General features: G+C 41.8%; 5 protein-coding genes and 1 long non-coding RNA gene across 7 annotated transcripts; 1 reads left to right on the forward strand and 5 right to left on the reverse strand.

Annotated features, from left to right (window-relative positions):
- Positions 1-1,795: 1,795 nt before the first annotated feature.
- On the reverse strand, positions 1,796-4,167 carry LOC111077870 (longitudinals lacking protein-like). The gene is made up of 3 exons (XM_041593767.1): positions 4,062-4,167; positions 3,012-3,351; positions 1,796-2,937 (listed from the first exon to the last, which is right to left on the reverse strand). The coding sequence occupies exons 1-3, from the start codon at positions 4,083-4,085 to the stop codon at positions 2,174-2,176; spliced, it is 1,128 nt and encodes a 375-aa protein (XP_041449701.1). The 5' UTR covers positions 4,086-4,167; the 3' UTR covers positions 1,796-2,173.
- Positions 3,358-3,938, reverse strand: LOC121404406. The gene is made up of 3 exons (XR_005967960.1): positions 3,926-3,938; positions 3,804-3,863; positions 3,358-3,601 (listed from the first exon to the last, which is right to left on the reverse strand). It is a non-coding gene; the product is annotated as an uncharacterized LOC121404406 (long non-coding RNA).
- A 657-nt stretch (positions 4,168-4,824) lies between the features above and the next one.
- LOC111077930 (oocyte zinc finger protein XlCOF19-like) lies at positions 4,825-5,653 on the reverse strand. Its single transcript, XM_022372438.2, has 2 exons — positions 5,592-5,653; positions 4,825-5,538 (listed from the first exon to the last, which is right to left on the reverse strand). The coding sequence occupies exon 2, from the start codon at positions 5,532-5,534 to the stop codon at positions 4,887-4,889; it is 648 nt and encodes a 215-aa protein (XP_022228130.2). The 5' UTR covers positions 5,535-5,538; positions 5,592-5,653; the 3' UTR covers positions 4,825-4,886.
- Positions 5,654-5,966: 313 nt separating this feature from the next.
- On the forward strand, positions 5,967-7,269 carry LOC111077949. Of its 2 annotated transcripts, none has more exons than XM_022372472.2 (4): positions 5,967-6,341; positions 6,408-6,555; positions 6,636-6,796; positions 6,853-7,269. In XM_022372472.2, the coding sequence occupies exons 1-4, from the start codon at positions 6,216-6,218 to the stop codon at positions 7,000-7,002; spliced, it is 585 nt and encodes a 194-aa protein (XP_022228164.1). In that variant the 5' UTR covers positions 5,967-6,215; the 3' UTR covers positions 7,003-7,269. The 2 variants fall into 2 exon arrangements, with proteins under 2 accessions (XP_022228164.1, XP_022228155.1); XM_022372463.2 differs by having other exon boundaries at positions 5,999-6,341; positions 6,405-6,555; positions 6,853-7,260.
- A 7,114-nt stretch (positions 7,270-14,383) lies between these two features.
- LOC111077917 (trypsin alpha-like) lies at positions 14,384-15,188 on the reverse strand. Its single transcript, XM_022372412.2, has one exon. The coding sequence runs from the start codon at positions 15,178-15,180 to the stop codon at positions 14,431-14,433; it is 750 nt and encodes a 249-aa protein (XP_022228104.2). The 5' UTR covers positions 15,181-15,188; the 3' UTR covers positions 14,384-14,430.
- A 1,038-nt stretch (positions 15,189-16,226) lies between these two features.
- LOC111077923 (trypsin delta-like) lies at positions 16,227-17,012 on the reverse strand. Its single transcript, XM_022372425.2, has one exon. The coding sequence runs from the start codon at positions 17,010-17,012 to the stop codon at positions 16,269-16,271; it is 744 nt and encodes a 247-aa protein (XP_022228117.2). The 3' UTR covers positions 16,227-16,268.
- Between the last annotated feature and the right edge of the window lie 6,992 nt (positions 17,013-24,004).

Genomic DNA, 24,004 nt, shown 5'->3' on the forward strand with positions numbered 1-24,004 from the left:
GGCTGATTGGATGATATGGGAGAGGGGGAGTGGCAAAATGTTGCTAAAATTGAATTCACAAAGTTATGAATAGTTAATATGTGTGGGAGGGAGGTGGGATACGAGATGGGAATAGGATACGTTATGCGTAGGAAGCAAAAGGGAGTGTGGGAGGGAGGAGGATGAGGTAAACTTTTGCGCGGGAATATTTTGTGACATAGTTTAATCTTTAAATGGGAATTTGTTGTTAAGTAAAATTGTGTAAATTTAATAAAACAAATTACTAAAGTGAAGAAACGAAAAAGGAATTTACCTTTCGCAGTACTTGTTTTAATTTATTAATATTCCAAAATCCTTTCAGGGCAAATCAAAGTTATTAAAAGCCAAACACTAGAACACAAAAACAATGCCAACAGCTTTTAGTTGAACAACAAAGCGATGCTCTCTGCATATCGCATGTCAAATTCCATACATTTGGATGTCCTGCTGTTCAGGTCCTGCGGCAGCTTCAATGGACCAGAGCAGAGATCAGGCCATGACCCCAATCGATTCACTCCATTGTCCCAGCATCGAATGCATTATTAATCAACAATGGAAAAGCGCACAGCACAACAATGCAAGTGGAACCAAACACTTTTCCACAGCCCAGCACAGCCCAGCCCTGACATACGAGTGGGAAAGTATTACCCACAGGCCATTCGCTTGTACTACTGGCATACAGCACCGGAGAGTACCTGGACTCCTGTCAATACAATCCAGATCCACATGTGGGAGAGTATTTTTCATTAGAGCAATTTTCGTTAATTACATGAGACGAAGGCGGCATGTGGCAATCGCGCAGGGAGCTGCTACATGTCCATAAAGTGTCCATTTCAATTCGTTTTTCTTGGGTTTTTTTTTGTTGGTCGGTGGTGGGTTGGGCGAGACTGTTTCCCTGTCAATCGCTGTTGCTGGTCTTCGATTGCGATGGCGATGGCGATGGCGATTTTGGATTCGGTTTCAATTCAGCTTTTGTTTTCCGTTTTGGTACTCCGGCAGTGGTTCGCTCGGCATCTCTGACCTATAAATCATCTAATGGACAGGACAGGTTTGGGTTTCGATTTGGTATGGGGGAGGTGTGGCGATGCATCCAACATCCGTCCGCCCACCTCCTGCCTACCATCTACCATCGCACACATGTGTCAATATTTGTGCGAAATGCGGCCGCAGTCTCGTCGACACAAACACTCTCCATCATCCACATCCACATCCCAATCCCAATCCACATTCGGTTTCGGTTTTTGTGGGATTTTAGTTTGTTTTGTTTCCGTTTCGCTTTACCGAAATTCCTCTGCACTTTTTCCAAACTTTTTCTCCCACACACACACACACACACACAGAGAGATAGGGAGAGCGTATGTGTATGCTTTTAGTTGTTTAAATTCAAGTTCTATAGAGAGAAAGGACTAAAAGTCACATCCGAATTCAGTTGTTACCCTTTTTTTGCCAGCGTTTGAATATTTTAACTATTTTTCTAAAGCTTCAGTCGGACTTAATTTCCGTTCCCGTACCGCACTCGAAGTGGTTTTCGTTCGCCAACAGATGGACATCTGTTTTGCAGTTCATTTGTCATGGAATTGAATTTCTTGGGGTGGGGGGGGTTGGTTTTTTGTACCCATCTTCTGCCATTTGTGTGTCTGGTGCACAACGCGGCGTATGAGCAACTTATTTGCCATCTGTCATGGCTGGCCTGAGAAATGAAATGAAATCAAATGCAGTCGAGCGAGAAATTGAGAAGAATAGTTGCGGAATAAGTTCCACCCTCTCTCTCGCTCTCTCTCTCTCTCTCTCTGTGACCATTTATGGAGCAGCAAACTTTTTAATGGAGACAAGTCGAACATCGAATCTTCGGGGAGGTGTAAAGTGGTCGTTCGGTCTGTTGGTCCGGAGAGCTTTAGCATAATTTTAAAAACGGTTTTGGAATAAAGATTAGGTGGAGGAGTGACTATGAATGATTATTATTCATTATTCATTTAATTCATTCGTATAAACATTAGTTTCCTTTTTCTTAACCATTTCTGGCTGCTAAGTCAATTCCGATAAGAGATCTTTTGCATGAATATATATAAAATAAAAACTAAGGTTGTGTGGGTGTGTTTCATTGAGACAGCTTCTATACAAATAGCTTGCATGGGTATGCGAAAGTTGGACAGGGTTACAAATTAAATGGAAGATTCAGCTGGTGCAAGGGAACTCTGCCCCTCTTCTTAATGATTGCTGGGCGATCGGCGTGGATCCTCCGCATGTGGGTGCCAAGGTTTCCGCTCTGCTTTGACTTATATGGACAATAGGGACACAGATGCCTTGGCTCCTTGTCACCGCACTCGAATTTGTCGTGGCGACGCAGACATTCCTTCCAGGTATATTGCCTGCCACATTGTTGGCACTCGTAGACTGGTTTGCCTTTCATGCCGATCTCATTGCGCCTCTTGAAGGTCCTGTTGCCGCTGCTGCTACTGGCCTGAACCCGCAGTGTGGAGTTTGTGGAGCCTCTGTGTGCATTCGTCTGTCTATCGTTGTTCTTGTCCTTCTGCTTGCGATTGGATGATGATTTACCAACGTCGGCTGTCAGTTGCTTCCCCACGACCATGGTGCGCACGGCTCCAGCGCACGCACCAGCACCTAGAGTCGCCAGAGTGACTCCACCGAAAGCTGCGCCTTGGCCTTGTGGTAATACGTTCTCGGTGTTATTGGCATCGCTGGTCTGCAGCTGCGGCTTATTCGTGATTTTGTTTATCCTCCAAATGATCCATGGCTGCTGCTGGGTCGGCAACTTGCTGCCGCCACCGGAAAGCTTTTTGCTGATCACGGCGGCGGCGGCGAGGACTGCACTTTTCCGTTTCGCGGCGGCGAGACCTGCACTTTTTCGTTTCGAGGCGGCGGCCTGCAGAACAGAAGAGTTTGCGCTTTCGTGGGCCTCTGTCGAGGGGGAGGGAAAACGATTGGTGAGATCAAACTGCTACTTAGGGGGGGAAACCTTTTACAAAACTCACCATTCTCTGCGACTGCGCACAGGCCCTTGATTTCAGCGATTCTGCCACCTTGAGAAGCGCCTCCAGCTGGTCCTGCGAGATGTTGATCTCGCCGCGGAACATGTTCTCCATCAGGACGCGGAGTTCCTGGTACGTGACATCCTTCAGTAGGATGATCGTATTCCTGTCGTAATGCGCTTTGAATAAGGCGGCAAAGTAAGGACTGCAGGCGGACAGAACCATCTTGTGGGAACTTCAGGAACTTGCCCTCGGCGCAGAGCGTGCAGTCGACTAGCGTCTCGGTCTCCCGTAGCGTCGCGAATGCGCTGATCAGCGTTCTCTGGTGATAGTCCCAATGCAGTAGAGCTGGAAAAACATCGATGTTTGCCACCATCGATGTTTTCGATGTTTTAGGGCGAAGACATCGATTATAATCGATTATCGACATAAAAAATACAAAAATTTGTTTGCGGCTTAAATTTTTAATTGAGATCTGATAGGAAGCTGTTTTTGTTGATTTTAGGTTTTAGCGAGGTCCTTTTTGGGTCGCTTGGGACTAGATATGATGTCTTCTTCGTTATTTCCAACGTCGTCCAATGCAGTTGCCGTTACTGTTTTAAAGAAATTAGTTTAAAATAGTTAATTTGATACTTTTTTACACATTTAAATACATACATAATTATGTATGTAAAAAAGTATGCGAAAAAGTGAGAATACATACATAGATGTATATGCATGTATACAAATTTATTCGCATACATAATACATATGTGTGCACATTGTACAAAATTAACTGTATTTCATTATACTTACTTTTTACAAACTTGTCCATGGCGCTACTACGATCCACGCCAACACCACAAAAAATGTTATCTATTAAAGTAAGTAGAATAGATTAATTTTTGTAAGCAAATTCGCATAAAATATTCTCTTACCTTATAACGAGTTTTGTCTTTCGGTTGTAAGTGACGATAATCGATGTTTGCAGAAAAAACATCGATGCTGAACATTTTTGAGTAACATCGATACTATCGATGTTACATCGATGTTTTTTCCAGCTCTACAATGCAGGCTCAGCACCTTATAGTTGTCCATTTTGGTCTTGGAGCGGCACGTGGACACAGTCGGTACAGTTACAGTTGTAGAAACAGTCAGCACGCGATTTATGGGTTGATTTTCGAAACAGTACACACACACAAGCACGACGGAAAACATTACGGCTTTTGCAGCTTTTTGCTATCGATAGTTTTTATTACTTCCCTTCCTCCAATTGTTTTGCGATATTTCAATGGATAAAAACAGCTGTTTTCCTTTTTGCAATGAATTTAAATATTAGAACTACTGGCCTCTGCGGCATGACTGCTGTTACCAAACCAATCAGCCTGTGGTAAAAGCCCCCTTAAATAAATTAAAATATTTTATTTTTCTGCATATTTTTCCGTATTGCAGTCAATAAATCCGTCGAAAGACCACCGCCCCTCCGGTTATTTCGCCGTGGCCAACACAGCTCCTCATACCTCCTCTGAGTGAGGATAGCCAGCAATTGAGCAAAGCCAAGTTCAAAAAGCTCACAATAAGGAAATGAACCCACGGCCATTGACAGTCGACGAGGAGTTGATGGCTTCAATGCAGGCCAGGCTGCGGCATCTTTGTGTCAAAGTTTAGACTGAATAATCTTCAAAAAACAGGACAGAATCAGAGCCAAACCTATGAAAGACAGTGGCAGTATTTGCCCAGGAGTCTGTACATCTTCCGTCGCCCTCCTGTCTTTTTTCCCCATTCTATCAAGTTCAAGCCACATAAAAAAAAACAACTGAATAAATAGTATTTGTTAAATACTTCTGGTGTGGCGAGTATATTTTCATAAGTAGTTATGTTGACAATAATTGACAAACACTACGAAGCAGAAGGGCTAGCCGGGGCATGGCTGGTCGCCTGTGTGTGGTGCCTCCTGTTGTGCAGCCGGAACGATCCGCGGTGAGAGAAAGACTTCGGGCAGCGAGTGCACTTGTATGGTCGTTCTCCCGTGTGCGTGCGGATGTGCTCCCGGAGAACACAGGGTCGGGCAAAGCACCTCAGGCAGTGCTCGCACTTGTATGGGCGCTCGCCAGTGTGTACACGAGTGTGCATCTTGAGATCGGATTTTCGGTAAAACGAAGACGAGCACTGGAAGCATGCGTAGGGTCGCTCCCCCGAGTGCGTCCCGATGTGACGCTCGAGAGACTTGCTGCGAGCGAAAGACTTCGAGCACTGAGTGCATTGGAATGGCCGCTCTCCTGTCTGCGTACGGATCTGCTCGTGTACGAGATTACGACGGAGGTCTTCCTCTTTATCCGCCTCCTCCTCCAACAGGTTGAATGCACTCACTGCATCCTCCAGGCAAGGTGGGCAGATGTGTTCTGGCAGTGAATCGCCTCGCCCCAACACGTACCCGATAGCCTGAGCTATCATGTCAGCACTGCAAGTTTCCCTGTTCTGCCCCTCGTCGAATGTGTTTGTGAATGCTCCGGACTTTGCCATGCAAACTCTACATGTTTCCTCCATTGTTCTGTAAATGAATAAGATTTAATGTAAGGAATACAACTATGGGAACACACGCACTTGGAAACAATTCACAAACAACCAAATCGAGCGGCTGCTCCAAGTTTCGTTTAAATTAAATAGTCAGCAGAGAAGAAAATGTGAAATGAACGCCATATTGAAAGTAGGGCTGCAAGAATTATCGAACTGGAACGATAGGTAATATCGATGGTTTTTGAATTTTGCAATAGCTGGGAGTCTAGAAGTCTAGACTATTAATTAAGCGCACTTAAAAAGCATTTGAAAAGCCAATCAGATAATTAATTGTACGATTGTTTAAACCAGTCATAACAATAAGTCGATCGAATAGTTACGAAGAGCAATTGGAGCAGCAAAATGCATCTCTGGATGATTCTGCAGCCCTACAACCAAGTCAAGCTCAAAATGCTTGATAGTATCGAATAGCAGAATAAGTGCAAGATTTTGTCTTCAGTTGTTTTTCAATCTGAGGGACTACAGTTTGTGTCGCCTCAGTCTCATTAAGTAATTTTCTGGTACATTAATAAAAGTTGTCGTCACAGCAGCTTTGCAGCCCTAGTATCGATAGATCGCAGAGGCACGCGTCTGCCAGCACTGGCTAATAGAATTCGAGAAGTTGCACGTGGCTTTCGGGTAGAAAGAATTCTGTGAATTCAAAACGCTAAAATGGGTACCTACGTTGATGGTTATAAAAATCCACTCGACTCTAATGCTCAAAAACAGGACGTGGAATGTGGCCAAGAGTCAGTGGCGGAAATGACCAAGGAATTGGCCAGTCTGCTAGCGAAGCAGGTAAGCCAAAAAATGATATTAATATTCCTTAGTTTATTTGATGCATTTATGTATGTGTTTCAGAAGCATCTTTTAACCACGGCACAGAACTTACTACCATCTCTAATGAACTCCTTAGCTGCAGTGTGCAAATCCGACGGGGCATTGCGCAAAGCTGCCAAGAATTTCAAGGCAGTCTTCGAGGAGAACATTGATCTTGACAAACACCTTGAGCGTAAGTCCCACGCAATGCGTTCCATGCATATTCGAGCTCACATATATTTGGTTTACGCAATTTCCAATGCAATGTTGCAGCGGCTTATTCCGCGCTGATACTGCGCGCCAATCCTGTGGCCATCGAGGACTCTGTGACGAGACGACGGGCCTCCAAGTTAAAATGCGCCACATCGATGCGCAACATTATGATCAAATCTGTAGTCTACGCAGGCATAAGAAGCGAATATCTGCAACAAAAGGTAGGCACTAAATCTATTGGTAAGCTACGGAATACCAAAGTATTTTCCATTTACAGCTTCTGATGCAGCAGGAGGAGCTGCCAACGAGCACACTGAGTGCTGCTGAGATGTTGGAAATACTAGGAATCTTACCCACCCCTAAGAAGAAGTCAAAAGTTCAGCAGGTAGTAAAAGGAGTTCCCAAGAGAAAGAAAAATCGTTGTTAGAATGCGCTGCAAGAAAGAGCATTATTTTGGGCATTCAATTCAAGTTTATTTAAATTTGATTTGATTCTACAATAGCATATGGAAGATATGGAAGTGAGACCTTAAGTTCTTCTTCTTTGAACAGAACAAATATACATCCAAAAGAAAAAGTGCAACCCTCTTTTAGCAAATAACTTTTCATGGAAACAAACGGCAACACTCTGGCGACAATTAAAAGGCAAATCTGCAATTGTTTAAACTTTAAACCCCGTGACCACAAGCCCTGACAATGGATGGGCCGGAACGGAACAAGGAACACGGAACCCAGGGAAAAAGGCACAGCACAAACCGCAAAAGGCAGAGCTGAAAAATCTGAGAGCATTTCAGCCGCAAGCTGCGGCAAGTCCCAAAATAGTCATAAATTTCTAGCGTTTTTAACAAGAAACAGATGGAAAATGGAAAATGAGAAATAGTAAAAAGCAAAGGCAAAAGGCACAGAAAAAATGTAGAAGCAAAAAGAAAAGAAATATCTGGAGAATACCCGTAGATTAAAGCGAGGCACGAAAAAGACGCCCAAGGAGTTTGCTTTAATTTACTTTTTCTTCTGTTCTCTGGTTCCTCCTTCGACATCTTCCACTAATGACACTTTAAGGATGGCGCGCCAGTCCGAAAAGTGCATCCAATTTGCTTGGAATGTAAATCATTTTCGAGTCCAAAAGTGCAGCCCGAAATGTGAATAGTTAATGGCCATTGAAAGGCCATAAGGGTACAGCGCGTCAGTGTACCAAAGTTGGGCAAAATATATTGTTTTTAATATGGCTGTCTGCGGCTGCACTCCGGCAAGGGGGAATGGGGATGCCTTGCATCTCATATTGCTAAAGCGCGAACATTAAGTGGCAGCGTTGCACGGCGTTGTCGTCTTTGGTTGGCGCATAAAGTGGGACAGGAAGGAAGTCAATCCAGGGCAATGCCTTTGTGGGAGACTGTGGGTATATAGAAACATTAAAACAGGAAGGGAATACTTAATTTAACCGCTCAGATCGAATAGGGAATACCCTTAGCTTAGTTTAAAGATGCTTAGCAGATCTATAGAAAATCTATAAAAAATTCCAGCTGTACAAAAATGTTTCCACCGCATCCCAAGCTCTTGTCTCCGTTAGGTAGGGTGCACCAACCGCTCATCGTCAGCATCAACGAGACCACGCACGTAGCCGGCAACCGGCAGCCGGGAACCGGAAACCCACACACTCTAAAAACTAAACACAAGGGGGGTTGGGTGAGGTGTGGTTGGGACTCAGCGAAACACCAGTACCGAGCATTAAGCACGTCGGCAACATAAATATTTTAATTTTGCTAAAAATTTGTGCTGAAAAGTCGCTTTTTTGCATTAGGAAGTGCGAGGCAGAGACTACCCCTCCGGTATACAGCACACAAACAAACACACACACACACGCACGCACGCACACACTAACACAGCATAAACTAAACAAAATGGCGTCGACGAAAGGATGCGCTACGTAACTGAGATGCTCACACCAGGCAGCAGTTTGTTATACCCTTGCAGAGGGTATAGATGTTGGAGGAATGTGCTGCAAAGAAAGCAATCCAATGTTTGGGGAATTAAAATTTATAAAATTTTCACAGATTTCCAAAGCATATGGAAACGTTTTGATAACTCCTTTATATTAAACAGTTGGAACAAAGGAACTCCATTGCTGCATTCAAATTTTTGTTTCTAAAGATAAGCCAAGCAATCTTTTAACGATAAGCCAAAGTGTATAAAAATCGATGGCACTTATCCTTAAAGCTGTCAACCAGTAAAGGGTATACAAAACTTCGACCATAAGTAGCCGTCCCTCGTTGTTGTTACTGCTGTTTGGTGTTGGTCCTGGTGCTTCTGTGTCCTGGGCCTGGGCCGGGCCTGTAATGATAAGCGCTGTTAGTGTTTTACTTTAATAGGCAAAATTATGTTGCCTCACACACACACACACACACACTACACAGCAAACAAGAGAGCGAACGAACACACACAAACAAAAAAGCTCACACAGACACACACCCACACACACAAAAGACTTTGACTCAAACACGGCTCAAAGGCATAAATTATTGCGGTTAACTGGCTTGGCTGGAGCCGTAGAATGAAGCACGGAAAACGTTGTCAGAGCTGGAGTCAGAGCCAGAGCCATAACCGGATGGCGGTTGACTCTGTCTTCCTCCTCCCACTTTTTGGCCAAATGAAAATAGTGTTGGCCTGGCCTACATGCTGGGACACAGTTATTGTTTCTATTGAGTTAGTTGTTGCTTGTGTTCTCTCTCTCTCTCTCTCTCTCTCAGCTATGACATAATAAGCCAAATAACAAGGAAGTGTGGAATATAATTTCACATTTTTTCTTGTGTTTTTAGCAAACCAAAGCAAAGTTTGTTAAGATTTATGTAAAGAGTTTCGCTTTGGTTTCTGGCTTGGAAAGCGATTCTAGGCAATTCCGTTTTAACTTTCATGATTAATGGTTCCACTTTCGGGGGTATATCCATGTAGTTTATTCACAGAAATCTGTAAGTTTGTGGAAGAAATTCAATTTTGGGGTAATAATTAAAATTGTTAAATAATTTAGAAAGTTAACCATGCATTTAAGCGTTGGTTATAGTGAGTTGATTTATGTGGATTAGTGGAGACAGAACTTTAAATTGAGAAAAGTTTTATTGAGAAAAGTATTGCTGTGAGTTATTGGATCACATATTCTTATTGGTACATTGGTGCATTTTTTGTAGAAGAAGGAATAATCAAAAGATAAGCATGTGTGGATCATGAGAGCGCTGCTGGAGGGTACTAACAGTCAGCTGTTACTGAAGAGCAGTAACAGGCTGTTAACCTGGGGTGTAAACAGCGCTGTTTCCAGGTTAAAGCAGCTGCCCTGAACAATACTTAAGCCATCATATGCATTTTAAAAGTGTTTGTATTTTGTATTAAATAATCGATTGTATTAATATTAAAAATTGCATAATTATTTAGCGCTACAAATCATGGGGTATAATTCAAGCGCATTCCTTACATTAGGTATTTTTTGTAATGATATATTTGCTTTATAGTTCTGTTGTATTTTGAACCCACTGTCATATTATTTACCTACTTTTTGGAGTACTTTTGAGCAACTTTTCATCAAACTTTTAAACATGCTTCCCACATATTACTAATCAAAAGTGTTTGAATGTTTAAAATCTTAACTCTTTCCAGCAACTTAATTAAATGGCTATGAAATTGCAAAGTAAATACGTGGAGTACCTTGAATTAATACCAAAATTTATTCCTAAGTGAGTGGCAACATTCGAGGTCCTGCTCCAGTAGCTGCTTACTGCTGCTTGCGGTTTATTGCAAAATCCATTTTAATGGAAACCCTAATGAAAAACCCTGCAAATATTTGCCAATCTTGCAATTTAGTAAATATTCGAATAAAATTGGAATATTTTAATTTTCTGTTAATTGAATTCTCGTCGGCCTCGAAGTTTGTTTGTTCTTCATATTTGTTGGGTGTTTGGCGTCCTGTGCGTCCGAGCCAACAAATGAACAAACATGTGTGTGGACTTAGGCAAACAAGGAGAGCTAAACGAAGGGATAAATGTGACAACAACAACGTAATTGCCGGCAATCAATCAGCAGCGAAGAGGAAAAGCCATGGAAAATGGCCGATTGGGGGGATACTTTAGTGCGCTTAATATTCTGAAAATGTTCTTGGCCAGAGATACTTTTAATGTGCTTAATTAAAAGGCGAACAAGCATTTGCTGTTTGCTGCTGGCACTCTGTGGCGTATACTTAATTTGATAAATGGTCAACAAAGCGCACTTGATGCCAGCCAAAGCAATTATTTAATTGTTTCCACAAAACATAACTACTATTCTTTGGAGTTTTTGGAATGATGAAGCATTTATTGGGAATTTGATGACTTTAACTTTAACGAAGATTGCTTCCAGAGTACCCCTTAAACTATATACAAAATAATGTTCATTAAAATCCTTAAAATTCTTTGCTTCGTAATTATCTTCTGCAAAAAAAATTCTTCCAAATGTGTTAACTCAATTAACTGATTTTATATCAGAAATGGAGGTCTTTAGACGAAGGCAAGACTCGAATCATGCAACACCCTGTCGTCCATCTTGATGCACTCATTAAAAGTTATAAACTGGGTAGGCTTTCCTCTGGGTTTTTTTTAATAACTCCAGAAATACAGAAATATTAAATATTTACATAAATTTATTATATCAAAACTAACTTAAATTAATTCTGTATACAACTGACTTTTTTCTGTTTGGTCGCTTTTAATGCGTTGATTTAAAAACCGGAAATGAATGCAAATATTTGGTATTTTTCATTAAAAACTAATTGCGCAACAATAAAATAATTAATGAGCTTTAATACAGAATCTTCATGAATTATGTAGGGGATTCTTTATGGGTCACTGAATTATGGGGGATAGCATATGGACAATCATCAAAGTCACATCACAAAATGAAATCAAATAAATTTTTGCGCAAATCGAAAATCAGTTACCAGCAGCGACACAAGATGTCTGGCTGAATGGCTTCACAAATGTTTAGATTGAATACAAAATATTTGTAGACAACAGCAGTTGGGGGAGAATCGGTTGGGGCTTCAGTTCGGAGGTTGAGCTGCACTCGTGATGGGATAGCAGTGCATGTCTGGCGAAAGGCTTGAAGGGGCATCCAACAAAATAGCAGAACAGACCCCTTGCTCATCGCATAGAATCTCATCTCAGCCCCGTCCCTCCATCCGTCCGTTCGTCCGCGTGTCTGCCTGTCTGTCTGTTAGGTCTGCTCTCCAAGTCAAGTGTTTGGCTGTCTATCAATCGAGTGATTGACATGTGCGGGGCGTGTCAATAAACCGACTGAGTCAAGTGCCGCAAAATTGCAAAAAAGCTAACTCAAAAATGCCAGGCAATCGACATTGAATGGGGGATTGGATTGGAGGATGTGAAAATAGTCAAGGAGTTTGAAGCCTTTGTAAAGATTAAACTAAATTCAAAATTTCATTTAATCAAGATGTAAAGAAATAGCTTAAAGGATTCTATTAGGAAAGTCGCGATGTCTGTCTGAATGCTGATAGGTACTTTTACTGGAAGTTGCTTAAATATTTAAGATATTCTCTTGCTTTAAAATTTGTAAATTTTGTGAGGGGTTTGTTCTCCAGTAATAATTTGTATAGCTCTTTCAAGACTTTTCCTAAATAATAAAAATAAAAAGAATTCTATAGTCGAAAAATTATATTTAAAATCATTTCTCAGTGTGTTCAGAGCCGAAAATGTTACGTAAAATAATTTATTTCCATTGAGCTTGCTGCCATCAATAAATTTTAAAAATAACACTGCGTATACGTAACACAAATTCGAACTCTGTTATTTGTCTGTGTCCTTTGACACCAAGAACGTGATGGTGATGGTGACTGTGACCGTGACTCTGACTCTGTTTTATTTATGATCCAACTGAATTAATGAACCATAACCGAAAAGAGGCGCCAAAAATGTAAATGTAAATTACATTTCAGGGCGCATACAAATTTGAAACATATATTCATGCGGCAAATGCAATTAATTAAAGGCCTCCACTAGGCGATGGATCCATTGGACAAGCCGCGTATGTAATTTAAAATTAATTTACACTAAACGGGGTCTGTGCACTCCACCCATGATGTGGCACCCATGCAATCGCTGTGCCACTTTGCGTGTTGCACTGTTGGAACCTTGAAATGCATTTAAAATTCTTGCCACCTCTTTGCGTTTGTATTTTGACACGAATTTTTAATTGTTTCCTCCACAGAGAGATACACAGCGATAAAGAGAGAGAGAGAGAGAGAGAGCGAGAGTGGGGTGGAAAATGGAGGCAGAAAATTGGCACATTCGCATTGCACTCTGGGGTTTTCTAAATAACTAAATATCTTTTGGCCCGCAGCCGCATTTGTTGGGGTTTTGGTTCCAGTGGGTCTCATTTCTATGGCTGCAGACATTACCACAGGTGTCCCACATTTCGATGACTCTTTGAGCTCTTTGGGGGCAAAGTTTCCACTGGATATTATCGCATTGACCATTGCCCCGGCCAGACCCCAGACCCCAGTCTCATCCCCATCATTTCTCCCTCATCCACCCTCCCAAAAGCCACACCAGTTGAACGGACAGACTTCTCCCGCAGAATGTTGATTTATATTTATATTTGTTGTTGTCCAAGTGTATCTTTGGTGCGGTACCACTGGGCTCTAAAGTGGGTTATGGGGCTGTTGCTGGCGGGGCATAAATTGAATTATGGCTCATAAAATGGACAAGTCGTAAGCGTAAATTATTGTCAATAAAGTTTAACATTAATTGCAGATGCATTCTCTGAAATATCGCTCTTTTTATTTGGGGCTTTGTTTTATTTAGTTGAATAAGTGGAAAGCACTCAAAGTTAAATTTTCTATTGAAGGTTTTGCTCTTTAATTCCTTCAAAATATTAATTCAACATGCTGAGAGCAGGAGAATTGAAGTAAAAGGCGCTATATATTTATCTCAATGGATATCTTAGGTTCTTCAAATATCTGTGTTGAAAATTCTCTATTAATTAACTAATTAATTGCAGAAAAAAATCCCCCCTCTTTAATCCTATCTCTGAGAAAACAAGACAACAATTTCCAATTGCATAAATATTTAAATAAATCTATCAGACAAATGAAAGCTCTTGTAAATATTTGTAGTCTGCTGTCGTAGACCGATATCCACCGCCCCACACACACACACACACGAACAATCAATTGGCAGCTGAAATCTCATAAAAACACAAACACACAGATACATATATAAGCCCATCCACACAGACAGATATTGCGGTACGCACTTTTGTTTCGCTGTTGAATGGGCCCATAAATGCCGGCTAAGAAGCGCATAAAAAAAATTTCAAATATAAGATAAACAAACCGGCAAAAAGATTCACCCATACATAGACAGAAAAGCAAAGCGTGAACACGGACACACACAGAGATACACTAATATTGCAAGAGAAGCAGAGTGAAAGAGAAAATACTGAATCCCAGAGAAGAGAAGAGAGTTTTTAATGCGCAACGCAAACTCACCAAAATTCCCTATAAGAATTTCCCTCAAAGAGCCCACAGGGAAATTTGAAGAGGGAATTTTTTGGAATTTGGTCTAAACTATTCCATTTTGTGTGAAGATTCGTAAAGGTTTGGTTGGAGGATTAGCGGATCAAAGATCTGGACAGGGACACCTAAGGAAATTGAGGGAAAAAATATGTTTTGCTGTCAAATTACCCTTTTTTACACTTTACAATGAGTCATAGCAACAGTACATATATATTAACTTTCCTGTAATACTTAGTCTACGAATAGTTTAAAAAATCGAACAATAATATGGAATGCTCGCTTCAATATATTTTCAATTACAATTCTTCAATTACATACATGAAAGCGATTCAATTGCATTTTGAATCCAATCTTTAAAATAAACCACACTGACATACTGTCCTGAAATAGCGGAGCTGCTACGAGCAGAGACGACTCCCACAAGTTTCCTATTAACAGTCAAAGGGCTCCCGGAGTCTCCACTTGCTATCGATTTACCCCAGGTTCCGGCACAAATGACATCATCTGTGATGCTCAAGTCAAGATAATCCAGTTTACAAAGCCACTTGCTTATTATGGAAACCTCTATGCCTTGAAGAGGGCCGTGTCCAGATCCCTTCAAGTTCCGACCCCAACCAGTAACCTTTGCTATGGTGCCAGCCTCGGGTTCTTCTGCGGCCAAAGGGATACTCTGTACGCGATCATTAAATATGAGTGATTTACATAATCGAATGACGGCAATGTCATTTGCCGCCTTAGTATAACGGGAAAATCCCTCGTGATATTTAATCGCTGCCACTTGGTGGACTGTTCCGCCATGGTTTTTATCTGATGAGCCCACTCGAACTTGCAGGTCGCTAGCTTTTTTCTGGTCCACACAATGGGCAGCAGTAATGATAATATCACTGCTGTAGATGGAACCACCGCATCCATGGACACCATTCTTGAGAAGAGACACTTGCCAGGGATTCTCCTCGATGGTTGTATCCTCTCCGAGAATAATGCGTTTTTCCAAATGGGGCACACGTCCAGCAGACAGCAGGGTGGCTGCCGCAAGTACAAGGGAGACTTTGATCAACATTCTGTGGGTTTCGTTTTGTCTTCAATGGAGGGAACGCAGCCCTTTTGTAGGGTCTTGGCTTCCAGTAAAGCCAATCAATCATTTCTAAATAAAGCTTTTGCTTTGAAAGGAGTAGTGCTTCATCCGATAAGAAGCACTGAAGAATGCAATAAATTCTCTGATTTATGAAGTGCTTTTGAAAGTAATAGGTCACACGAGTTTGTTTCATATAAAGGTTTGTATGACCTTGGAATGTGTCGGGCTTCGCTTCTGGCTTCATATCACAATACAGCATCTAAGATGTTCTCTCGCGGTCTATCTCTCTGTCTATCGCATGTGCTCGGCTTAGCCTTGGCAGCCTCGAGCTGCTCTTAGGCTTTCCTTTTATCGCTTTGTCTCACTCTCTTTGCAGTTACTCTTGAGCTGATCTTCATCACATCACCATCGGAATCTTATTGTTCTATACAAATCGGTCATATCGTTAATTTTTGCATACACAAATATGTGATATTTACGCCTATTTCCCTATCGCTTTACATATGTATACATAGCTATAAATAATGCATATGCACATTAAATAGAAACAGCTCGAATTATTATTTAATTAATTCAATAGCTAAATAATTAGGTAATTAAAAACAATTTTATTTTGATTGATCCTGAAAAATAAAATCTGTTTAGGTATAAAAGTTGGTTTTTTGCTCAATGATTTATATTAACGGTTCGTTAGAGTTACTTATTACGTTGAGTGTGTTCCATACGCTTCGGGTCATGGATATACCTTAAAGCCGTCACCCAAGATTTTAAAAATATATTTTTTATATGTATTATATATTCAAACATTCTACAGTTGAGTAACTAACGAATTACCAAAGACGTGGTGCAATCCATTGAGTTTGGCGCTACATTCTAAATTAATTTTACAACTTTCATCAGGTTTTCCGAAGATACATCATTTGTTCATCATTTGAGGATATCCCCAAGAGCTTCTGCATAAATAGGGCAGGTGGTTGGGATATTCTGGAGCTTCAAATAATATTAATAACAAATAACAAAAATAGGCATTTCTCTTTATAATTTATTTTAAATTTAAACATTTTCAAATACATTCATGAAAGCGATTCAATTGCATCTTGAATCCAATCCTTGAAATACACAACATTTGAATAGAAGCCCACCCTATTTTTTATACCAAATACCGTGACTCCCACAAGTTTATTATCAAGCGTCAATGGGCCGCCAGAATCGCCCGAACAGACCGATTTTCGACATGCTCCGGCACAAATGATATCTTCTCTTAGTCCCACCATTTGGCGATACGTCTGACACTTTTCTTTGCTTAAGATAGGAGTCTCAACGCTCTGAAGGATTTCAGGGAAAAGAATTTCAGAATCCTTGCAACCCCAACCGGTAGACCTTGCCACGCTCCTAGCCTCGGGCTCTTCTTCCGCCAAGGGGATACTCTGCACTCGATCATTAAATATGAGTGGTTCACTTAATCGTAAGACTGCAATGTCGTTCTTCACCAATGAAAAACCGGGAGATCCAGTGTGATATTTAATCGCTGCCACATTGTGGACTGTTCCGCCATGATTTTGGTTTGATGAGCCCGCTCGAACTTGCAGCTCCTCACGATTTATCGTATTAACACAATGGGCAGCAGTTATAATAAAATCTTTCGTGTAGATGGAACCACCGCAAATATGTTTACCATTCACGAGGAGAGCCACCACCCAAGGTTCATTCTCAATGGGTGTATCCTCTCCGCCAATAATGCGCTTTTCCGTTCTCGGCACACGTCCAGCACACAGCAGGGTGGCTGCCGCGAGTAGAAAAGAGACTTGGATTAGCATTTTGTGGGCTTCGTTCTGTCTTGAATGGAAGAATGCAACTCTTTTAAAGGGTCTTGGCTTATAGCAAAGCCAATCAATCATTTTTAAATAAAGATTCTACGTTGAAAGGAGTATTGCTTCTTCCGATAAAAAGAACTAAAGAATGCAGTAAATTCTCCAATTTATGGAGGTGTTTGTTCGCTGTTGAAAGTTGTGAGTACAAATATTGGATGGTGTAGTTCCCCCTTTTTCGCAATTTCCCTTTCAAACAACAATTTTACGGAAATAGAATTGGGAACAAGGTTGGTTTGTACATACCTGTGTTTGTAATTGTACTTGAACGCATCGTTGCAAGTTGTTGTTGGAGAAAGTAAAACAAACTGCATTAAAATGTTGCTTAGCCCAAATGGGGCACCAAAGACGGTGGGTGTAGAAAATGTGTTCTATAGGGGGGGAGCCAAAAAAAAAAAAGAAAAGAAAAACCAAAAGAAAAACACACCGAAACGAAGAAAAGTAAAGCAAAACTAAATTGTGTGTGTTTTCGTGCTGGCGTTGCGGCTGCACTTAATAATTATAATTTATGCAAGAGTCAACAATTGTGGGCGCCCAAAACCATGCCACACAAAAGGTGCACCTCTGATGGAGGTGCAGTGCAGCACTTGGCAGGAGACGTGTCCTGCCTCTGCCCCTGCCCCTGCCACTGCCACTGACTTGCCTGTCAGGGACACAATAAACTTTAGCCAAAAACGTAATTTACATAGTTTGCTTTTTTAATTACAGCCAAATGCGTAACTAAAGGGGAGCACACCCAGAGGAGTAGGAGTAGCAGCAGCAGCAGCAGCAGCACGATGTTGGATGGTGTTGGAGCCTTGTCAATTACCCTCCTGGGGTATGCCTGGACAAGTGGGCGTGGCAATTGCATTCCAGTTACTACACAAAGATTAATTTCCCTGCGCTGCAATGAAGAGTCGCTGTAATTATCATCCAACGGATAGCCCTGACGCCTACCAGCGGACCCTGACATCCACTTGGTGTTGACCTTTGCCACTCGCGTTTGCCAAATTCTGCGGGGACTTTCGAATTGATGTGCCTCAATAAATTGACCAGCAACAAAATGTGAACATGGTGTCCCCAGTCCGCAGCCGCCACCCAGCCACCCCCACTCGTGTCCATTACAATCCACGCATCCCAAAACCGCACGGGGTGGGAAACATCCACCCCCGCACCTCAAAAACCAGTTGACACATGTTGCAGCTAACATGGCCAAGTGGATGTGGTGGGGTGTCCGTCTCCGTCTCTTCGCTTCCAATGCCATGGAGTGGCAAGTGGACTCTGTTTGCGGTGCAAAGTGATTTGCCATTATGCCACACTGCCTTCCTTCCTGCCTGCCAACCCTGCCACCCAGTGACCCACCTTTCCTTGCTGCTGTCTCCGTACCCCAGTTTGCCGCCGCTGTCTTTGGCACTTTGATCATTTGCCATTTGCCTGTTTGCGTTTTAATTAACTTACATAAGCTTAATGAACTTTCCAGAGCCCAATCCGATCCAGTCCAAAGAGGTGGCATGGGAATGGGCATGGGCATGGGCGTATCCCTTGCTTATTAGCTCTTGACATGGTTACATCGATGTAACTCGTAGTAGTAGCTGTGACATCTTACTTTCGTTTTACTCTATCAGAAGGTACGATGATTTTTAGCAGTGATTTGGAAGGCAGAAATTGATAGGAATATATTTATAATCCGCTTCTTTGTTAAGCTAATGTTCAGGGCAGCAGCTTTAACAGAGCAACAGCGCTGTTAGTACCCCAGGTTAACATAATGTTACCCCGCTCACTGTTACAGCTCACTGTTACTGCTCTTAGGATCCGCACGGCTCTCAAGCGGCTTTAGTTTGTTAGCTAGATGTAATTTACTTACTAATAATAATTATAATATTAATATAATAATACCTTATAATCATTCTCTGTAGGCAGTACAAAAAAGGCAGACTCTCTCCGCGAGTGTATCTAAAGCCTCGACTTACCCTTGGGCTGGATTTACTTTCTTGTTAGTTCTTAACCGACTTACAAGTCCAATTGTTGATGTGTTGTGCTGCGGTGGTGTCTCGGCTCAATTTGATCTGCTGTCAGACACCTTGGTCATAAGGCTTAGGGCACCTTGTAAGCTGCTTAAATGTTAAGCACTTGATTTCCAAATGAAGTCGTTTGCGGGGTGGCATTAGCCCCATTGGTTGGTATACTCTGAGGAAACATTCGAATTTCCCATAACTTCAACTTACTTTCCTCTGCACTTTCCACAACTTGAATCGTTTCTGTACTAATAATTTGTATACGTAATGCTCTCACACACTTGCGATATTAACTACAGAAAAGCATAAATTAAAATGTCATTAAGTTCTGTTCTTGCCACAATTTTCACAGCTTTCTCTCTCTCACCCTCAGTCTCCCTCCACTTTCTGCAATTTCTTGGGGCTGCTTTGGTGTGCGGCTGCCAGCCACAAGCTGTACAACAATTTAGCCAACTCATTTTTATAATTGAGCCAGCCAAAAACCCTGTACTCAAGCTCTGTGCAAATGCCATTAACAACGACTTCTGGATTGGTTTTCTTAGCCATCAAAATATTACAGCCGAATTTGCTGCATAACTCATTTCAATCAGCACCAGAGAAGCGAGAGGAAGCAGGGAGCGAAATTAAATTTTCATTTTATTTCATCAATTGAATTTGTATATTAAATGGATTGTCGTTTAATTTTCGTGGAGTCTGTTGAGCATTTTGAATAATGGATGGATGGACACGGCCTGGCGCTGGCTGCACTGCTCCTCGGAGGCCGGCCGTCATTTCCATCACTTTTTTCGACAGCTTCTCCCTCTTTGGCTGTCAAATATTTGATTTGGCCTTGGCCCCACGAACTGGAGGAATGTTCTTATTTCTCTTTTTTTTTTGGAGGCCATTCCATGCTTCAGTCTGTCTCTATAATTTTCAGTTTTTGTGCCGAGTGGAATGCCACTTGACACGGATCTATCCGAGGCATTTGAGAAACTTAAAGATTACCCAGCCTCGTGTATCCTAATGGACTCGACTAATTGGCCAGCTTATTAAAGCCCCAACTCGGTGCCTGGCAGCCATTGAACTTGGAGTTGATCCAACTTATTGCTGGCGGCACCAGCTGCTGGTGCTGGGCAAAAACTTTTTCTTTTCTCCTCCGCCCACTTGCGCACAACTTTTATACACATAAATTTCCATATTAGCAGAGCAGGAAACTGCTCGAAACGGAGGCACAAACATAGTTGATCCAATTAACTAACTAAGAATCACTTAGGTCGAAAGTTTACTGCCAGTTGGACAACACTTTGAGGGTCTGGCTCACACGGGAGGCGCCTCTTTAAATGCTTACCCAATCAATTCTTCAATTGGGTCACTGGTCCCTGGTCCCTGGTCTATGGGCTTTGATGGACATGCCATGCCATGTGTTCGTGTGTGTGTCCTGCCACTCCATTGTCCTGCGGTTACACTGAATGTACTTCTGGAGGACTACGATGCGGCAGAAGCGATTGTCAGGCTTCTGACGAGACAATTTGTATTCATTGCCACTTTAATATTTAGCGATGCGATGCGTAAGCCAGTCATTTCACAGTGAAGTGATTTTTTCCTCCTGCTCTCCTACATGCGTACATATCTTTTAACCTTTTTTTGTTTGCCATTTTCCAGGCCTCTGTATGTCTGTTTTAAGTGCAATAATTTGCATTGCATTCTGACATAATATCATTTTGATATGCAGAGTGGCGTGGAATCAACTCAAAGCGAATTGACGAAACAAAAACTGCAATTCGCGTTATGGAAAAAATTTAAATGGCCGGAGTGCTATTTAAATGAACACTTCCCTTCCCTTGCCTTAAGTGCACACCATAATTTGTATATTTTGTATGCCCTTTCAGAATGGTTCTTTTAATGAATCAACCTAGAGCCTGACAGTCAGACGATCAATCTTATCAATCTTGAATTAAGATGAAACCTATTTAATAGACTGATTCGAGGTACTAAAGCATATCAAATAACACTTAAGAATACCAATTTATAATTTAATAATAAATATAAGTATGGAATAAGCAAAGTTAAATAGGAATATGAGCATGATGAATGCATAATCTCTTTGAGGAATTAATCTTATGTATCCATGTATATAATGTGGAATACCAATGAATTATTGGTTTAAACTTTAAAGTGTGTGTATTTATGTGAAACACTCTATATTTTTTATTTTTTTTATCGATTTTGCAACGAATAATTAACGGTTATATAGTAAAATCGAAGGGCTGTCCAATCGTGGGTGATATTAATGAGAGTTTCCTGTGTAGCTGCTTAACAAATAGATTGTTTGCCCCACCCCCACTGAAGGGTAAATAAAATGCGAAAAGGGTAAATTAACTTTTCTGCATTTTTTACAGAGTTTTTGATTGTTTGTATGGAAATCAGCCTAGGGGAGCAATTTAAGAGCTGTTTAAATATGTATCTATCTGTCTACCACATCAACTGAAATGGATTGAGAGCTAAAACACAGAGTCAAATATTGGATATATTTTAAAAGATGAAAAAACAACTGTAATGGTACAACAAAGAAAAACTAAACGAAAGGAAAGGAAACATACACATCTATAAGAGTAACTCAATTGGTGGAAATATTGCTAAATACATTAAATGTTGTTTTAATATTATTCTTATAAACAGCACAAAAGTTACCCTAAAGATAGCTAAAGGAAACGCTCAAAGCTTTGATCCCCCCGAATGTTGCATATATTTGCGTGCCCCCTGCTGCACTTTGACCGCTTTGAGAGGTGCAGCAGCGGCTGCAGCTGCGGCACCCCTCGTCTTTGGCTCGCAACTCATTAAAAATGTTAAAGCGGCAGGCCAACAACAAAGCCAAACAAACGGGAAATGCCAACGGAAAAAGGGGCAGTGCAAATGGAGAGGGAGCGAGAAAAGGATGCAGATGAAGGAGGAAAATCCACGAACGAGTCAAGGTGAACAGAGTGCTGCACATTCTCTCTCTCTGTCCCTCTTTGGGCAAAAGATCCCTGCTGGCAGGCAAATGAAGCCCCAGAGTCCGGGAGAAGACCCCAAGAAGTCCCTCCACACGCATCGGCCTTGCTGAATGCATTTCCCTTAGACTTTTCCTTAACCTTTTCCTTTGTTTATTTGCTCGGTGCATTTTCAGTTGACTGCACTGCATTGGATGGGTGGTGGTAGATGGTGGGGCAGCCCACGCCCACTACCACTCCCACCATGGAAAATGCCATAAGTCACCGATTGGTGACAGGCTGCACAAATGTGTGGCCTAGTGCGAAAAAAGCGGTGCGTACTGTAAAATGGAATATGGAATATGGGTTACGAGTGCAAGGCTGCCACAGGCAACGCCAACGGCAACGGCAACAGTGCTACCGCTGCCCAACGTAATGGAAAGCCATAAAAACGATTTATGGTATCAAAAGTGTGTCCCAGCCACAGTCACCACAGAAAGAATGAGCCAAAGAGTCACAGAGGGAGAGACAGAGAGCGTGAGCGTTGGAGGGTAAATGGGTGCGCAAGGTTACACCCCATAAGTGACTGCTGAGAACTTCAACCTGAGTTCTCTGTCTTTAATTGTTGGTTCCTTGGCTCAACAACATGTTGTATGCCATTATGGGCTTACATCTTACAGTCCAAATAGTTCTAATCAAATGCTCTTGATTGTGGTTCTGCCTGCTGTCCAATTGGCCAATTGATTGAGTTTGGGGATTTAGCGATATCATTTGCAGTCCCATATGACATTTGTCAGAGACTCTGTCTGATTAGCTATTTATATTCACATTCCCTCACAGTCCCGTCCCCCGTGCAATGCCTGCAGGTTCTGCAATTAATCGCTGAAAGGATTACACGCCCCCTCAGTGGTCCTCAGCCCTCAATGGTATCCGATGCTCCCATCCACCCAACGTCTGCCCACTTAAGTGATGCTAATTTATGGCCCTGGCATTTCTTGTTCGTTTTGCCCATCTCCGATGAATGGGATGGGTCATTTTTCCCCCAAGGGAATCCGATACAGGGGACAACAGGGCCGTGGACAAGGACGTTGGCATGACTTTGCTCATTTGCTGCTCGGTTTATCTGGCTGGCCTGGCATTGCCACCAGGAGTTTTCGGCAAAACTTTATAAGCTGAGATTAGTTGGAATTGTTACCAGACTTGTCTGGTAATGGTATGCCGTTGACATTGTTGAGTTCTTGTTCTTGCTGTTCACTTTTCAATTCAACAAGCCGAAAACATGTACATATATTACGTTTATTATATGACAAACATTAAATGGTATACGTAATATGTGGGATTTTGTGTGTAGCCCACCGATCATAAAAGAGTGTGGGAGTCACAGAAAGTAACAGAGTCTGTAGAGCTAACAGAGAGTAACAGAGTCTGTAGAGCTAACAGAAAGTAACAGAATCTGTAGAGCTAACAGAAAGTAACAGAGTCTGTAGAGCTAACAGAGAGTAACATAGGCTGTAGAGCTAACAGCGCAAGTAACACCGAGAGAGAGACTTAAAGCGGTCTGCGATTTTAGCTAAGAGAGGAGAGAGAGCCAAGCGATCGACACGCTTTTAAAGACCGCACTTATTTGCAATGCTGTGTGTTATAATATACATAAATAAAGACATCAAATAATAAATAAACCGTTATCCAGCACGCATACTAATTATAGCTTAGGCTGCGGATTTAGCGATTTATGATGTGGTCATATCGGTATTGGTATTCACTGAAAACATTCGAGAAGCTCATAAAATGCTCGTGTTTAGCCATAAAGCATTATATCAGGTAAATTCCAATTAGGTCACAACAATCAGAGCGCACTCCCATGCACACCTCACCGCAGGTCATCCCTATTATTGTTGCTGTGGTTGTTTGGGGCTGGGTGGGCGCTGGCTGGGTGGTGCTGATTGTGTTTATGGGAACGACACCTAATGCGAGTGCAATCGCCTAATCAGCGTGGGAT

This window comes from Drosophila obscura, unplaced genomic scaffold (assembly GCF_018151105.1).
Source record: "Drosophila obscura isolate BZ-5 IFL unplaced genomic scaffold, ASM1815110v1 contig_200, whole genome shotgun sequence".
Classification (NCBI taxonomy): Eukaryota; Metazoa; Arthropoda; class Insecta; order Diptera; family Drosophilidae; genus Drosophila; species Drosophila obscura.

Coding starts and splice junctions, on each gene's coding strand:
- LOC111077870 (XM_041593767.1), bottom strand. CDS start 4,085: ATGGACAACTATAAGGTGCTGAGC. Junction 3,352..4,061: donor ACAACTATAAGGTGCTGAGC/CTGCATTGTAGA, acceptor TTTCCAGCTCTA/CTGCATTGGGACTATCACCA. Junction 2,938..3,011: donor GTGCGCAGTCGCAGAGAATG/GTGAGTTTTGTA, acceptor CCCCCTCGACAG/AGGCCCACGAAAGCGCAAAC.
- LOC111077930 (XM_022372438.2), bottom strand. CDS start 5,534: ATGGAGGAAACATGTAGAGTTTGCATGGCAAAGTCCGGAGCATTCACA.
- LOC111077949 (XM_022372463.2), top strand. CDS start 6,216: ATGGGTACCTACGTTGATGGTTATAAAAATCCACTCGACTCTAATGCT. Junction 6,556..6,635: donor TCTTGACAAACACCTTGAGC/GTAAGTCCCACG, acceptor GCAATGTTGCAG/CGGCTTATTCCGCGCTGATA. Junction 6,797..6,852: donor GCGAATATCTGCAACAAAAG/GTAGGCACTAAA, acceptor TTCCATTTACAG/CTTCTGATGCAGCAGGAGGA.
- LOC111077917 (XM_022372412.2), bottom strand. CDS start 15,180: ATGTTGATCAAAGTCTCCCTTGTACTTGCGGCAGCCACCCTGCTGTCT.
- LOC111077923 (XM_022372425.2), bottom strand. CDS start 17,012: ATGCTAATCCAAGTCTCTTTTCTACTCGCGGCAGCCACCCTGCTGTGT.